At 52.7% G+C, this 16,199-nt stretch overlaps 1 protein-coding gene across 1 annotated transcript; it reads right to left on the bottom strand.

Moving 5' to 3' along the window:
* Positions 1 to 7,066: 7,066 nt before the first annotated feature.
* BDKRB2 (bradykinin receptor B2) lies at positions 7,067 to 14,056 on the bottom strand. Its single transcript, XM_058567960.1, has 2 exons — positions 13,856 to 14,056; positions 7,067 to 10,852 (listed from the first exon to the last, which is right to left on the bottom strand). Exons 1-2 carry the CDS (start codon positions 13,927 to 13,929, stop codon positions 9,700 to 9,702), a joined length of 1,227 nt encoding a protein of 408 aa, XP_058423943.1. The 5' UTR covers positions 13,930 to 14,056; the 3' UTR covers positions 7,067 to 9,699.
* Positions 14,057 to 16,199: the final 2,143 nt, after the last annotated feature.

Below are 16,199 nucleotides of genomic sequence, written 5' to 3'. Positions count from 1 at the left end.
CTGCGTACAGAGGAACTGAAAATGCTGAAGATAACCTTCACTTCTCTTGAAGACTTAGGGTCACCCTTGACTGTTCCAGCCCTCCTGGGGGCATGAACCTGTGACAGAGATGGACAAGCAAACAGAGAAAGTCACATATAATTGTAATTGTGGTGAGTTCCATGAAGAAACAGAACAGGACGCAGTGTTCCACAAAATGGAGAGGGTGTGAGGATTCGAACTTAGGGAGGTCAGGGAGCAGAGGGAAAAATTGGATTATGAGAAGAAACTAGCTATAGAGTAGGAGGAGCCCAATGCAGGCAGAGGAGGCAGCATAAGCAAAGGTCCTGAGGCTGCGACAGCTTGGTGTGCTTGAGGAACCGAAGGCACAAGCACAGAAGGAGTGCACGGGGGTAAACAGCTAGAGAGGAGGTGGAGGGTGGGCAGGGGCAGCTCAGACAGAGCCTGGGAGAGCACCTTATGGAGCTTGGAGTTTTCTAGGTCCAATGGTATTGCAGGTTGCAGGAGTTCTAAGGGGTCAGTACCTGTGACAGTGAAGGGAAGGGAAAAGCATTGGGCAAAGGGAGAAACTGAGCCTCAGAGCAGTCTTCAGAGAAGCCTCAGCTGACTATGAAGATTCTCGGATGGGATGACCTTTCAAAGCTGTCTGAGTTGGGGGCAAGAGGGCTGGGCCTCCCTTCCTTCTTCAGTCATCAGATGCGAGATGCCTTGGAAAGAGGCATGGCCCTGGGTGAAGCAGTGCTCTCAGCTGAGCACGGCCGCCGGCAGCGTTCCTGGCACCTGGGTAACACGTCCTTCCTTCCTGAAGGAGCATTCAGGTGGAGCATCACCGCATCCACCAGAAACGGGAGGCCACTAAAGGTTTTTAAGCGTTTGAGAAGATCACCCAGCTCTTGTGTGGCAAATGGATTGGAAGCGTTCAAGACCGGAGAGATGATGGACACGTGGATGGATCCGGAGGTGGAACCAGGAGCACTTGGTGGCGCATGGCATGTGGGAAGAGGGAAGAATCAAAGATGTTTCTAGGCTTCTGGCTAGAGCCACTGGGTGGAGAAAATGAAGGGAAGATTAAGTTTTAAAAGGAGAGAATGAAATGGGTTGGTGTTGGACATCAGTTGGAGATACGCATGAAATACCTACATGGCGCTCTCCAGTAGGTATTTGGATCAGGCACGGCTCCTCAGGAGAGAGAGAACATTTGGGAGTTCTTGGCATAGATACCTTATCAGCCTGGGCTCTCCAGAGAAATAGAACCGACAGGATATCTATCTATCTATCTATCTATCTATCTATCTATCTATCTATCTATCTATCTATCCATCCATCCATCCATCCATCATCCATCTATCTACCTATCACCTATCTAGCTATCTATTTATCCATCCATCTTTCTATCTACCATCTATCTATCTATCTATCTAGCTATCATCTATCTATCCTCTATCCATATCTATTTCTATCTATCTATATCTATCTGTCAATCAGGATATTTATTGCAGGGAATTGCTCGTGTGATTGTGGGGGCTGACAAGTCCAAAGTCTGTGAGGCAGGCCAGCAGGCTGGAAACTCAGGCAAGGGTTGATGTCACAGCCTTGAGCAGAATTTCCCCTTCTTCTTCTCCAGGAAACCTCAGTATTTGCTCTTAAGGCCTTGGAAAGTTTTGGATGAGGCCCACCCACATTATCGAGAGTAATCTCCTTCACTTAAAGTCAACTGGCTGTAGATGTTAAGAACATCTACGAAATACCTTCCCAGCAAGACCTAGATTCGTGTTTGGTTAAATAACTGGGTACTAGAGCCCAGCTGAGTTGAACCGTAAACTAATCAGCACAGACGGTATTTAGAGCCATGATCCTGGCTGGGATTAGTTAGGGGACCGTGTAGAGAGAGGAGAAGGGGGCTTAGGATTGAAGCCCGAGGAACTCCAACATTTAAACTTCAGGAAGAGAAGAAGGTGCTGGGCAAGGCGAGTATGAAGGAGCAGTCAGTGTAAAACAGGTTCTGTGTCGATCAAGTCCAGGAGACCCCGGGTTAGACCAGCAGAGAGGAGCAGGTCTCTTTCCTGCAGGACTTCTCAGCGCCTTTAATATGCATCCGTGCTTTGTGGAGCCCACGAGGAAGATGTGGTAGTTGCCTTTCTCAGACTTATTTGACCAATCAGGAGCCAGGTTTTTTTTTTAAACTTTGGGAAACTGAAGTAAATAATGGCACAAAAATAGCTTAAAAATTGGAAGGTAAGGCCTGTGGCTCTAGAGGAAAATGACGTCAGGACTGAGATGTAAGAGAAAGAATTCAGGCAACTAACGGGGTGGAGGTGCTGATGGGAGAGAACCCGTTCTCAGAAGGAGAGGGTCTTTTCTTCATGATGGAGCACAAGGGTGAGGGGTCAGACCACCCCGAAAGGCCATTCGGTCAGGATGTCGGGGTCTCACTCCTTTGTCATCCTCCAGGCGGACAGGGACTTTGTGAAAAAATCTGATTCCAAAGCAAGACCCAGGTCCTTAAGGTCTGATCTGCAAGTTGGGATGGGCAGGTCTGGGCCATGGAGCCACCTCGCCAGGGTTTAAACCCTAGCTCCATCACCACTGAGCAGGGTGAACTGGGACCATTTTCCGTACCACCTCCTGGAGCCTCGGTTTCTTAATCTGGCCCCTTCTCAGAGTTTGGGGATCACGTGGGATGATGTGGTGACATAGCGGCCCTTGGTCAGCAGCCAGCGGTAGCTGTTCTGGTTTTGTCATTTTGCTATTGCACAAGACAGTGGTGGCGTCACACAAGGAGGGGTTACAGAAGCCGTCCTTTGTCTTGGCCAGGACTGCAGAGGGGAGACAGGCATACATTGCTGGCCCACTCAGTGGGCCGCGAAGGGTGACTCAGCTTGGAGAGAGGCATCCAGAGGAGCCTTGGAGCCCCGTCTTGGGCCATCTTTCAGGGTTGTCTATAAACAACCTCCTGCCAAAGTGGGCTTGGTGGCTGGGCTGTCTGGAAGCTGGGAGCTGGGCCCCCATGGCCTCTTCTTAACCTGGTCGGAGACTCTGAATCAGCCTGCCTTTCCGGCCTTTGGAAGGAGGAGAGAAACACGGCAGCTTTGGTCCTGGGTCAGTAGAAACATAGTGTTTAAACCCAGCACCAGGAGGGCTGCAGTGCACACACTCGGGCCCCTAACATCCTATGTGACCTTGGGAAAGGCCTCAGTATCCTCCTTTTGAAAAAAATCTCCAAAATCCTGTAAGATGGTATCTCCTATTCTTCCTTAGGAAACCTATCACCAACTAGCTTCTCTAGCCCTCAAGAGACCTGATTCCCTCCTCCACTGTTGGGGAAAGGGGTCTGTGGGGACTGATGGCAGTCTCAGTGGTAAGCACGCACTCAGAACTATTAAGACACCTGTCTTAGTCTCCTCGGGCTGCCGTATCAGAGTACTGCAGACTGGGTGGCTTAAAACAAAAGAAATTTATCCTCTCACAGTTCAGGAAGCCAGAAGTCCGAAATCAAGGTGTCGGCAGGGTTGGTTCCCCCGGAGGCTCTAAGGAGAATCTGTTCTGTGCCTCCGGCCTGGCTTCCGGTGCATCCGGGCAATGCTTAGTGTCCCTTGGCTTGTAGAAGCATCACTCCAGTCTCTGCCTCCTGCGTTTCTGTGTGTCCTCTCCTCTTCTTAAAAGGACCCCAGTCGTTGGATTTATGGCCCACCTTAACCCAATATTACCGCATCTTAACCTAATTACTTCTGCAAAGACCCATTCCCGAATAAGGTCACATTCTGAGGTTCCACGTGGATGTAAATTTTGGGGGTAGGGAACACTATTCAACCCATTAGAACAGCTTTATCTCACTTAATCTTCACAACACCGGGATCCTCATTTTACAGGCGAAAAACCAGAAACTCAGAGAAGTTAACTGATGTCCAAGCTCCTGCAGCCAGGAAGTGGCAGAGCTGGGATGTGACCCAGGAACTTGGCTCCAAACCCATGGCAGCCCTGTTGTGTTGCTGCTGCCCATCGTAGTCTACAAAGCCCCGTTTCCAGAGTCCTTAGCTCTGGGGGAGATACGCATATTCGTTGCATTATCTTCCCATTTTCCAGATGAGGAAACTGAGGCCAAAGGCCAGAGGTGAGGGTGGGGAATGAGTAAAGTGGTTTGTTGAGATCACACGGTGAGTAAGTGGCATGGTAGGGACTCAAGGCCTGGCCTCCAAAGATCTTCCCCTACAATCAAATATTGTATCTCAGTGTCAGCTAGGTGAAAGAATCCAGACACAAAAGGTGCGTATTGCATGATTCCATCTATGTGAAATGTCCAGAACCGGCAGATCCAGGGACAGCGAGAAGGTTAGTGGCTACCAGAGGCTGTGGGCAGGGAGGAGTGGGAAGTGACTGCTAATGGGTATGGGGTTTCATTGGGCGGTGATGGATGTGTTCCGGAATGAGAGAGCAGTGATGGTTGCACAACTCTGTGAAGATACTAAAAGCCACTGGAATGGGTGAACCATATGGCATGTGAATTATATCTCAATGAGGCTGCTATTACAAAATCTCAGTGTAAGGCGGCAGCCATCAGTCTCTGGGAGCTGATTCTGCAGGAGGCGAGGATTCACAAGGCCTAGAAGATGCAAAGTCTGTTTACTGGGGCGGAAACTGCCCAAGCCCAGGCTCAGAAGCTCTTCATGCAAGAAGGCACTTCGAGGGCTTTCTCGGTGACAGAATTTGCATCTGTGTGTTAAGGCAGGAACACACCAGGAGCAGGTGGGCTTCTGGAGCACCCTCCTGAAGAACCACAAGGCCTTAGCAAGTTACTTCCCTCTTGGGGCCTCAGTTTCCACATCTGGTGGAACGGGTGATGATCTGAGCACCTGCCTGCCTGTGTGGTCATGAGGTCAACTCTAAAAAAATGCTCAGCACAGTGTGAGACATTTTCAAGGGGCTCCTTCGACCTCAGCCAAAAAACCGCAGACAAATCATTACACTTTCAGCCATTGCTATTGCCAAACCACGACCTCCTTGCTCATCCCTGACCCCCACATCCTCCCGCGGCTTGGCGAGAGGTCAGAGCTGTGTGAGGCTCTGCAATGGGCTCAGGGATTGAGTAACAGGGAGATAGCAGAGCACATTGCTGGGGTCTACAAATCGAGACTTCACTTTCTGAATCATGAAGACTCCACTCAAGTGGCTTCATACATCAATGGTAGCCATCATCACTAGCATTATTCCCTTTGGGTCACCTGGCATTCAGTTTGCGCTTCTGAAAACTGGGCCCTCACCCACTCTGGCCAGGGCAGACTCAGGAGCTGGGCCCGTTGCTTGGTTCCAAGAACACCAGAGGCCCCCCTGGGCTTCTTCCCGTTGCCCCAGCTTGCTGGGGCCAAGGAGGGTCAGGAGAGGAGGGGCCGCTCAGGTTGCCTGGCTGTGGAGTGAGGAGGCAGGAGGGAGGCTCTCCCAGCCCGTCTCAGTCTGCCGACAGCCCTGCTCAAATTTCCAGCCAGGTGGCTTCCATCTGGATTGCAGACTTCCTTGAGTCATGTTCACATCTGTGAACAAAGTCCCTCAAGTGAGTGGGCTTCCTCCGGCACTTGTGGGCAACTTTCTTCAAGCTGAGGGCCTCGGTGAGGGGTGCAGGCTGGGTGGAAAGTGTGGGCATTGAAGGGAGAATGGACTATCCGCTGGGCTTTCTCCAGGCACCTGTGTCCAATATGGCTGGAGGGTAGAGAATGAGCCAGAGACTAGAGAGAGGGAAAGAGACAAGGCAGGGGCCAGCTCATGAAGGATCTTGCAAGCCACGTTATGGATGGAACTTTATCCCAAGAGCGGTGGGACATTATTGAAGTTTCCTGTTAGAAAGTGCCATCATCACCCTCACCATCATCTTCATCACAGCCGTTGCCATCACCATAGTCATCACTATCATCATCACCATCATGTTCATCACAGCTGTCATCATCATCATCATCACCATTGTCATCACCATCATCTTCATCACAGCCATCATCATCACCATCATCGTCACCATCATGGCAGCTCACACATGTTGAGTGCCAACTATACACCAGGCACTGTGCTAAACACTTTCATACACTAATCTTGTTAACAGTTCTATGAGGTAGATGCCCTTATTATCCCCATTTTACAGATATAAACATAGACTCAGACAGGATATGTGAGATACCCAAGACCACATAGTAGATAAGAGCCTGAGCCAGAACTAGAAACTGGAATCCAGGTCTGCCTGATCCCACAGCCTTGGCTCCTAAACACTGTTATTTATTTTGGTCTCCTTACGATTGTATTTGCATTCTTAAAAGACATCATTGGCTGCAGAGTGGAGAATAAGAATTGGGAGATGATGGTAGTTAATATCAGAGATGGGAGACCAATGAGAGACGACAGTTAGACACAGAAAGAAGCAGATAGATCCAGGAAACACTTCAGCGGAATCTAAATGGGGTGCTGATCGACTAGGTGGAAGGGACGAAGGAGAGGGTGCATTCAGTGATGAGCCCCGGGTTTCTGGCATGGATGGATGCACGTGTAGACGGAGCAGTGCATTTCTGTAGACACAAGATGCAAGTTCTGCTTATTGAATGAGTGAATGAATGAATACATGAATAATGAAGGGGTCCCCAAATGGAGTGGGTAACGAGTTCCCCATCACTGGGAGTATGCAAGCAGTGGCTAGACAGCTGTTTAATCTAGACATTGTAGAGGACACTCCTGATTTGAAGGGGAGGTCAAATGGAAGGCCCTCAATAAATACATATTGCATGCATGAATGATTGAATGGCTGCCATCCTTATGCTTCTAGGGCCTCATGGGGCCTCAAGGGCACCTGATGGGAGCTTGGTAATGAGTTACCAAGGTAGGAATGTAGGATGGGGGAAAATATTCAAACCCTGATAAATTTTCTTAAATTTCTACTTGAGTACTTATATTTTAGAAAGTACATTTAATACATGTTAATAAGTATACACATTGGGTATGTGTAATTAAAATTCTTTTGCTTACAGGGATACACAATCCCTAAAACTGGGACACCATTGATCTACAGGACAGAAGCCCTAAAGCAGGTTGAGTGGGAAAAAATGGAACCCCCCCCAGGGCTTCTGACTTCCACGGCAGTGTCCCTGACAAAACTCAGGGTTTTGGGAATTGTCACAAACGAGAGAGTTGTGCAAAAACTCCTCATCTGTTTATTACGCGGTACAGAAAAGACACGTTACATCCGTTTTCTCATTGGAGGTGAAATGCTTCCTCTACAATGTAACAGCATCTTTGGGTCTTTCACAGGACAGATGTTCTTTATCACAGTATCAACACAACCCCCAGGGCAGCTCCCCTCCCACAGACCGGCTGCTCCTCAAACCACACACGGACCCTTGAATGACCATTAGGAGCCCAGGGCTGTGATGTGGCTCTGCTCATATGAGACTCTCAGACCATCGCACACCCTCTGATGAATGAGTGCTACACATTACAAAGCGCAGCCTCCTTTTTTTTCATTCACAATAGCGCATGGCTTAGCTTCATTCTAATACTAAACGTTCCTACCTCTTACTTCACCTGTTTTCTTTCTGCAGCTACAAGTGTGTATGTTTACTGGAGCAGAGGGGTGTGGGCAGAGGGGCGAGAAAAGCTGGGATGGGAGGGAATCTTTTATGACTCTTTTTGTTTTAAAGCCCAGAGCTGACTTGGTCAAGACTTATGGGCTCTTTGCCATCCCAAACCCCCGGTCCTCCAGCTTCTATCCTCTCCAGGGAGAGTCCGCTGATAAATACTCATTTATTTTATTGAGCGAGTGCGCGCTGCCCGGGCATGCCTGCCTTACCATCCTGGGTAGCTCCCAAGTCCATTGCTACTGAGTGGCCCTCCCTGCCTTGGTTCTAAGTGGCTGGGTCTTGGAGCCTGGGTGGTGCGTCCTCCCTGTCTCCCTGGGGGCTTGGCACGGTGCCGGCCACAGCAGGCGGATTTTAAGATGCGTAGAAAAAGAAAGGAATTCTTCCTGGAGGACCTGGGGCTTGGGAGGCAGGGCTGTCTCTTAAGCCTCTGGCCAAGGCTGCTGGTGCAGTTTCCTCCTGCCTGACACCTGGGACCCACCCTCCGCTCGGCCCATCCCTGGCCTGCCCCGCCCCTGCCCCGCCCACCAGAGGCAGAGCCTCGGTCCTTCGCTGGTTCTTTGGGCAAATGATCAGCTGGGAGGCCGCCTGGGGAGGGCGTTTTCCCATCTCAGCGTGGACCTATTCCTTGTGTGGGGCCGTGTCCCCAGGGCTTCTTCACTTTCACAAGCGCCCCGGCCCAGGCATCCCAGCCGGGACGCAGGCCTTGCTGGCCCAGGGCTGTGGGTGACACCCGGGAGGCGCTCAGCCCACTGTGTAAGGGAGGTTGGTCCTGGGAGCAAAGCTTTGGGGTAAATGACCTGCGTGCCTGTATCATTGGTCTGCCGCCCTGGGGTGGCCCCCACTGGGCCACCTTCAGATAAACCTTTGGTTGGTGCCCCTTAGTTGCTGAGGCTCTGAGCCCTGGGGTTCCCTGGACCAGTCAGATCAGGAACCTTCTCTCTGCCTCGTCACAAATCCAACAGTGAGGAAGTGGCCTTCCTCCAAAATGCCTGTTTGTGCACATGTTGGGGGGTGGGGGCCAGAGCCAGGGGAAGGAAAGGTGGCAGGGGGCTAAGACCATTGAGCGCCTACTGTGTGCCAGACACTGACAGGCGCTTTACACAACCATTAGCTACAACACTGATTCCCCTCTACAGAGCTGTGCTACACCTGTGTCTTTTTCCTGATAATAAATTTATCTGTGTTCTGTGTGCATGATAAAGCCTCATGTCTACATAGCACCTTTGACTTTTCCAGGTACACCAACATCTTATTACAGAGGAGGAAACTGAGGCAGGGACAAGGCAATGTGCAACTAGTTGTCAGCTGAGCCGGGACGCCAGACTCCTCACCCCTCTCCCCTCACCGCCCGCAGTGCCATGGATGACCAGTTGTAGAACAGCCTTCTGGTGGTTGCACATGCGCTGTCATCCCCATGTGAGTCTGCGAGTTCCTTCAAGACGGAGGGCGCACTGTCTCTTTCTTCCCTCTTGCCACAGTGCTCAGTGCTGCGTATACAGCAAGTGCTGGATAAGTGCTTATTGGGTTCTTTGTTGGCTCAGGCCACCTTGTCCATGAGCGAGGGGAGCCACAGAGTCCTGGTCTCTGGGTTCCTACCAGGGATCCCTCAGAGTTTAACCTTCATCAGTCTGAGAAACCATCCTCCAAAGTCCTAGCTGAGTGGATGTAAGAGACCTAAGGGAAAAATTCAGCCAGGCCTTGTGTGTGCATTCAGCCACTGCACCAAAGCTGGGATGACAGTTCTTCTGGAGATCTGAGCTGTCACGCTGGGGCAGGGTGGGTCACCACGTGGGAGAAAAGCTCAGTCACTCCTGTCCCTGCCCCCAGGTCACCTCCACTCCCGGGAAGGAGCAGACTGGCCCAGGGGTGGCAGCAAGTAAGAACAATAATACTGTCGTATTTATGGAGCCCTTGCGGTGCATAAGGTCACCCCATCCTCACAGCCTTGCATACGGCAACTTGGGCAGGCAAATTATGCTCCTGTATTTTAATGGAGACACTGCCTCGTGCCCAAGGTCGCACATGGGATAACTTCCTTTCCTTCTTAGGCACATCCTGAAGAGCAGCTGTCCATCAATCCTCACGCACATTACTAGTAGCCCTGCTGGCATCCACTCCCACTGCTGCTCTCTCGCGGTGGGCTGCTCCCCACCCACTCTGGTAATTTGTGAATCTGGCGTTCCACCGAGACGGAGGTCCGCAGCGTGCCCAGGGAGCTCTCCGTCTTGTTGGGCTCCGACATGCAGCCCCCTTTCTGGCACAGTCCCTGGTACACCTCCCGCGACTTCTTGCGGAAGCGTTTGCCCACGATCACATACACCAGCGGGTTGAGGCAGCTGTTGCTGTAGGCCACGTAGGAGGAGATCTGCGTGAAGACGTCGATGACGTGCTCATCCCAGCAGCTGGAGAGGATTTCGAGGCGCAGCAGCGTGTCCAGGAAGGTGCTGATCTGGAAGGGCAGCCAGCAGACGATGAACAGCAGCAGCACGGCCAGGACGAGCACCGTGGCCTTCCTCTCTGTCTGGATCTCCTTGAACTTCTGCATCTCGTTGTTGCGCAGCACCCCCATGATCTGCACCGTGCAGAAGCTGATGACGCACAGGGGCAACAGGAAGCCCACGAAGTTCAGGAGGATGTTGGTGAACACCTCCCAGGTGCGGGATGGGTAAATGATGATGCAGGCAGTGACGTTGTGGCCCTCGTCTCTGTACTCCCTCATGGTCCGGAAGGCCAGCATGGGCGAGCTCAGGAGCAGCGCACACCCCCAGATCACCAGGCTGTAGAGTTTGGCCCAGCGCACCCCGCGCATCCGGCCCATGGACATGGTTTTCACCAGGGCCAGGTAACGGTCGATGCTCACCAGCATCAGGAAAGAGATGCTGCTGTAGAGATTCATGTAGAGTATGGTGTTCAACACGCGGCAGAGGAACTCCCCAAAGAGCCAGTCGAAATTGTTGGCGATGGTGATGGCCCAGAAGGGCAGCCCGCAGGCCAGGATCAGGTCTGCTGCGGCCAGGTTGCCCAGGTAGATCTCTGCCACCGTGCAGCTGCTCTTGTGCAGGCAGAAGACACTGAGGACAAAGAGGTTCTCGAAGGCCGCCAGCACGAACAGGACCCAGAGGAAGGGGGCCTGGATGGAGTTGAGCCAGCTCCACCACTCAGATGGGAAGCAGGTACTGCTCTGGGAGAGGGTCCCATTGAGAGCAGGCGCAAGGACTTGCGAGGTGATGTTGAGCACGTCGGCACTGAAAGAAAGTGGAAAAGAGGCTATTACACCTCCAGCTCACAAGAAGAAGGAGAAACGGCTGGTGCAGAAGGAGGGGGGACAGGACAGCCCGTCTGTTCAGCAATAGCTTCCAGAAGGTGAAGTTGGGGGGACTCAGGCCTTTTCTGCGCCATGCTCGTGGACTCCCTGCCTCCCTGGGGTCTCAGAGAGGCGTCTCCTCCCTGGGTCTAAACTGAGAGCTCGTGTTCTTCACCTCGCAGCTCCGCTGGGACGTTCCCTTGGCCAGCGTCATCCCCAGCACGAACAATCACGAGGTTTGGACCCTGGACCTCCTTGAAGCTTCCACGATGGGATGATACATAGCACATTCCTTCCTTATCGCCCAGGCCCCTCCCAAGGGAGCTGGTCATCTGTCAGCCTCTCAGGGTCTGGCTATGGGTGAGTAATTTATTAGAGAACAAAAATGATGTCATTCCAGATAGGAAGATTCCAGTCTGGCTCCAAGACCACGGCGCATCTGCCCACTCCCTGTCTCCTTCTGGCAGAGGGCGGCATCATGCTTCTGTACCCTCCATCAGTGAAGCATTGGTGATCAGAGGTTGTGTGATGGAAAGGGAGGGCAGGGGCTTTGGAGCCAGACAGTCTCCTGGGTTCAAATCCCAGCTATCCATTAGCTGTGTGACCTTAGATAAGTGAATTAACCTCTCTGAACCTCAATGACCTACCTTGTAAAATGGGAATAACAAAATCTACTTCTCAGGGTTGTGATGGGGATCGGAGACAATGTGCAAAAAGCCCCAAGCGCTGTAGTCGTTCAATAAACATGAAGAAGTATCTGTTTTCGTGAACTGATGAAAACAACCAATGTCAATCTCCAGCACCCCTGTTTGCACTTTCTTGCTCCTGTGGTGACTTCATCATGAACCCACTGGTTCCTCTTTCAGTCTTGGGTGAGACTCAGACCATGGGGCAGTTCACTTTCTAGAAGTGTTGCTGTTAAGGCTAATTCATCCCTACCTCAGCGAAGAGGAATGGGGCTTGGACAGACGTAAGTTTCAGTCCTAGCTGTGTGGTCTTGGGCAAATTGCTTGACCTCTCTGAGCTTCCATTTTTTTTTCTTTGGAGTAGAGTATTGCTGTCTTCCTGGTTGCTTTGCACGGCTGTTGCAGGGTCAAATGAGAGAGTGGGCATGAAGACACGTCGAGAAGCCGAAAGCACATCCCAGGTACAGGACAGTTGGGCATTTTCCTAGCGCCCGTGGGGTGGGCCGGGGGAGGTGGAGGTGAGGGCTCTTCCTGGTGGTTGATTGTTGGGCAGGCTCATGGTCGAGGAGGTGAACAAAAAATTATGGGAAAGAATCTGCTGATCGCCTCTGGGCTTTCCCGGGAAAAGTCCGTCTACTTCCTAGAGCGGCTGGCTGGCTTCGAGGGGCCAGACTGGGGACCTGCAGTTAACTCGTTCATCAATGCAATCGTTCTCTAAATGTGTCTTGAGCATGTTCTCCATGCTGCAGGGGACCAGAGGGGAATACCCGTGTCCCCTGCCCTGCCCGAGCTCCTGACACCTGCAGGCAGTGTGTGACGAGTGCCGAGGAGTGGGGGGAGGGGCAAGGGACACGGAATTGGGTGGGGGAGATGGAGAAGGTTGAAGGTCACCCTGGAGCTGGGTCTCGAGGGACAAGGAGCATGACAACAGGGGACAAGAAGGAGGGGGGGGCAGACCAGGCAGAGGCACAGAAGTGGGGGAGCCTCTGGCATGTTCCAGAAGGTGGACTAGATGTTGGACTGGGAGGTGGGAAGTGGCAAGGTTGAATAAGGGGATAAGGACGGTCATCACTGAATGTTAGGAAAGTGAGGCTTTGTCCCCGAGGGCTTTAAGGAGGGGCTGATGGAATAGAAAATGTGCTCTGGAAAGACCCTTCTGGCGGAGTGGTGGTTTTAATAGTCTTTGATCTTCCTCCCTTCCAAGGGTGGAGTTTAATTCTTCTTCCGGTGAATGCGGCCGGACTTAGTGACTTGCTTCTCACCCACGGTGGCGGCGACAGTGTGTGACTTCTGTGACTAGGTCGTTACAGGCATTGCAGCTTCCTCCTTGGTCTCTTGGGTGGCTTGCTCTGGGGGATCCCAGCCACCATGTTGTGAGGACCCTCAAGCAGCCGCGTGGAGAGGCTCCGTGGACAGGAACCAGCTTGCCGCCGTGGAAGTGGATCCTCTGGCCCCAGTGAAGCCTTCGGTTATTCCGGTTCCCCAGCGTTTGAGTCTTCCAGCCGAGGCCACAGACCTCTGGGAACAGAGATGAGCTGTCCCCACTGGGCCCTCGATTCCTGACTCGTGGAGGCGGGCAGGCTTCTCTGCAGAGCCTCTGAAGGCAAGACCTCCCCTTGGTCCAGCCTTTGGCTGCATTTCCACAGCTACAGAAGCCCTGTTTCCTCAGTGCCCAGGCTGGGGGAGCTGTCTCTGGTGGTCTCCCTCTTTAGAGACTGAAGGATCACACCAGATGCTACTCGTTAATTTCCCAGCAAGACAACCCCTAGTCAACGGCATGGCACCTGGCCCATAGTTGGCTCCGAGAAGCCACAGGATCCTCAGAAGGTGGCCCGGGGGTACGTAATTGGGAGTTACAGGGCCTACACTCTATGTCTCTGGCTGAGAAGCTGGCAAGGTGACCTGGTACATCTCTGTCTGCTTCCTTGGTTGTGGCCTTCAGAGTCTCACTCTCTTCATTCATTTCCAAGTTCATCCGGAAAAGCTCACATATGACCACCAGTAATGTGTCCTCCTCCTGCACCCATCCCCCCAAACCCCACAGAACAATCCACTCCCTCTGCCCCCAACAGGCCTACGGGGATTTGAACACTGGCCTCACCAGCCCTTGTGAGGTTTTGTCTTTGGATTTAACACTGCTTGTTGCTACAACTGTTGTCCAGGAGATGAGGGTGGCCCTCTCCTGGGTGTTCTCCAGGTTGTCTGCACCGCCCCCACCCCCACCTTAAATAGTAAATCGAGGAATCCCTTTGACTTACCTAGAAGAGGCCATGATGGGCCCAGAGTCCTCATGAACAGACAGGAACATTAGTCTCTTCCAGGCTGAGAACATCTGGCCTCAGAGAGGGACGTGAGCGAGGCCCCGCCTGGGCAGACCGGAGGAGAAAAGATGGTGAGATGGGGGCTGGGGACCATAAAACATGCGTATGATCCACTAACGAAGGGAAATAGAGGCCTTCACTTAATGAAGATTTATTAAGCATCTACTGTATACTGGATGCTCGGGACATCATGGTGAGAACAGGCACAGTGTCTGTCCTCAGGGCTTACAGTCTACCGGAGAAGCCAGACATCGCTCAGACAGTCACTAACCATTGCAAACTGATATAAGTGCAATGAAATAAAATGAAAGGTCCCATGACAGCATATAACACGGGGCCCTAAACCAGCCTGGGGCAGGAGGTGAGCAGGTGAGTGAGGTATTTACTACGAGACCCGAGGGTGAGCGGGAGTAAAGTGGGTGAGAGGAGGGTGGTGGTAAGGAGGATGTCTGGGCGGAAGGAGCAGCAGGTGCAAAGTCCCTGAGGTGGGAAGAAGCTTGTTGTGAAGGCCTGGTGGCTGCTGGGGGACACGGGATTGTGGTGGGGGCAGAGTGGAAGCAGGGAGACCAGTTAGCAAGTGCTGCCCATCAGTCTAGGCAGGGGATGATGGAGACCGGAGAGGATGAATTCCAGAGGTGTTTAGAGACATGCCGGGTGCAAGACTGGTCATGGAGGGGTTGGGGAGGAGGGTGAGGAAGGTGTCAAGGATGCCCTCCCAGGTGCTGCTGTTTCCTAGGAAAGGAAGAAGGGGAGGGCTGGCTTGGAGAGAGAGTCCTGTGTTTAGACTTGACCCTGTTAAGTTTGAGATGCTCTTGAGACCTCCAGGTGGGGGTGTAAGCGGTCGTTGGGCCCAGTGTGGGTCCAGAGCTCAGGGGAGGGGTCGGGCCTGGAGGACAGGCTCACCCTATGCGATGGAGGAGAACTAGACACAGGATCTCCTGGGGCTTCGAGCCCAGAGACGGGCACAGATGAGTATTTCCCAACCATTGTGGGGGTTACGGCTACAGCGTGCTCTCGCATTCTGAGCCGGGCCCTCCCATTCTGAGCTGAGCCCCGGGTGAGAGGTGTAAGCCTTTCTGCCCAGTGGGCTCTCATCGACAAAGCCTTTCTCTGTCCCTCTTCACGTTTGCCTGCACTCCCATCCAGGGAGGTAGGCATCGGCTGTACACTTGCCTTGCAGAGGAGGAAGCTAGGTGCAGAGAGCTGGGGTGACTTGTCAGGGTGCCCTTGCTGGCAAGACTTAGAGGTGGGGCTTGAACTCTCCTTCTGGTGCCAGACCTCCCTCTCTCTCCAGGATCCCATGTGACCTCTCGCTCTTGTCTAGGAAGGAGGCGAAACCTGGGTGCATGGGTGCGTGTGCGTGTTCGTGGGTGTAGCCACAGATCTGCCCTCCCCCAGCTTTCAGCGGCTCCTGAGTTAGAGGATTGGCTAGCTTCCAGAAGCCTGGCTTCCGGAAGCCCAGCTCTCCTAATTCAATTGCGGGAGGTGGAGATAAGACAGTGGACGGTTCAGGAAATTTGAACACATTAGGTAAAAAGTGGATGAGTGGTAAGCAGGAAATGAAGAGGAAGATACTCAATGAACACCCCGAAAATGTTCACCCACACCCGTAAGCCGAGCTGAGGTAAGCATTTGGAACTTGCAAGAGATGCAATGAGCAGCAAAGTCCTGCTGATCCTTCAAGGAGGGGTGGGGGAAGGGAAGAAAGACCTAGCAGATTGCCTTTCTGAGGGGCCCTGCCTGGCCCAGGGAAAGAAAATTCAACTAGGGGTCAGAGGTCACGTGTTTGATGCACTCATTCTGCAACAAAAATTATCAAGTGGTTTTCAGGTGCTGGAGCTTGAGTGGGGAAGAGCGAAGACGAGCTTCCCCTGCCCCCATGGGGCTCCTTCTCTAGCTGAGTTGTCCAGCCCGGGGACCTCAGCCTGCCCGCAGGCCCCCCATCTCCATCTGGACAGGCACAGGTCGCTGAGGGCCTCCCAGCTCAGGCACCCTGGGGAGGTGTCCAGCGTTTCCCCACTGCCCTCCCTCATGGGTCTACCTGGTTAGGTGTCCCTGGATCTGGCTGAGTCAGCCCAGGTGGATCCTAATTACTTGCTAATGGCTGTAAACCTTGCTCTCCTTTTCAAAACAAAGTGGAGGGCTTTTCTCTCTCCACTATCTAGAGAGCAGGTGGTTTAGGACATGAGAGAAGTTGGGGGTCTGGAGGCGACTCTGGCTGTTTCTCTGCATCTCTTCGGGGGTGTGCCCTGGGGTAGGACCTCTGTGTGGGATGCCAGGG

This window comes from Diceros bicornis, chromosome 24, assembly GCF_020826845.1.
Source record: "Diceros bicornis minor isolate mBicDic1 chromosome 24, mDicBic1.mat.cur, whole genome shotgun sequence".
NCBI classification, from domain to species: domain Eukaryota; kingdom Metazoa; phylum Chordata; class Mammalia; order Perissodactyla; family Rhinocerotidae; genus Diceros; species Diceros bicornis.
This window is presented reverse-complemented; position numbering and strand designations above follow the sequence as displayed.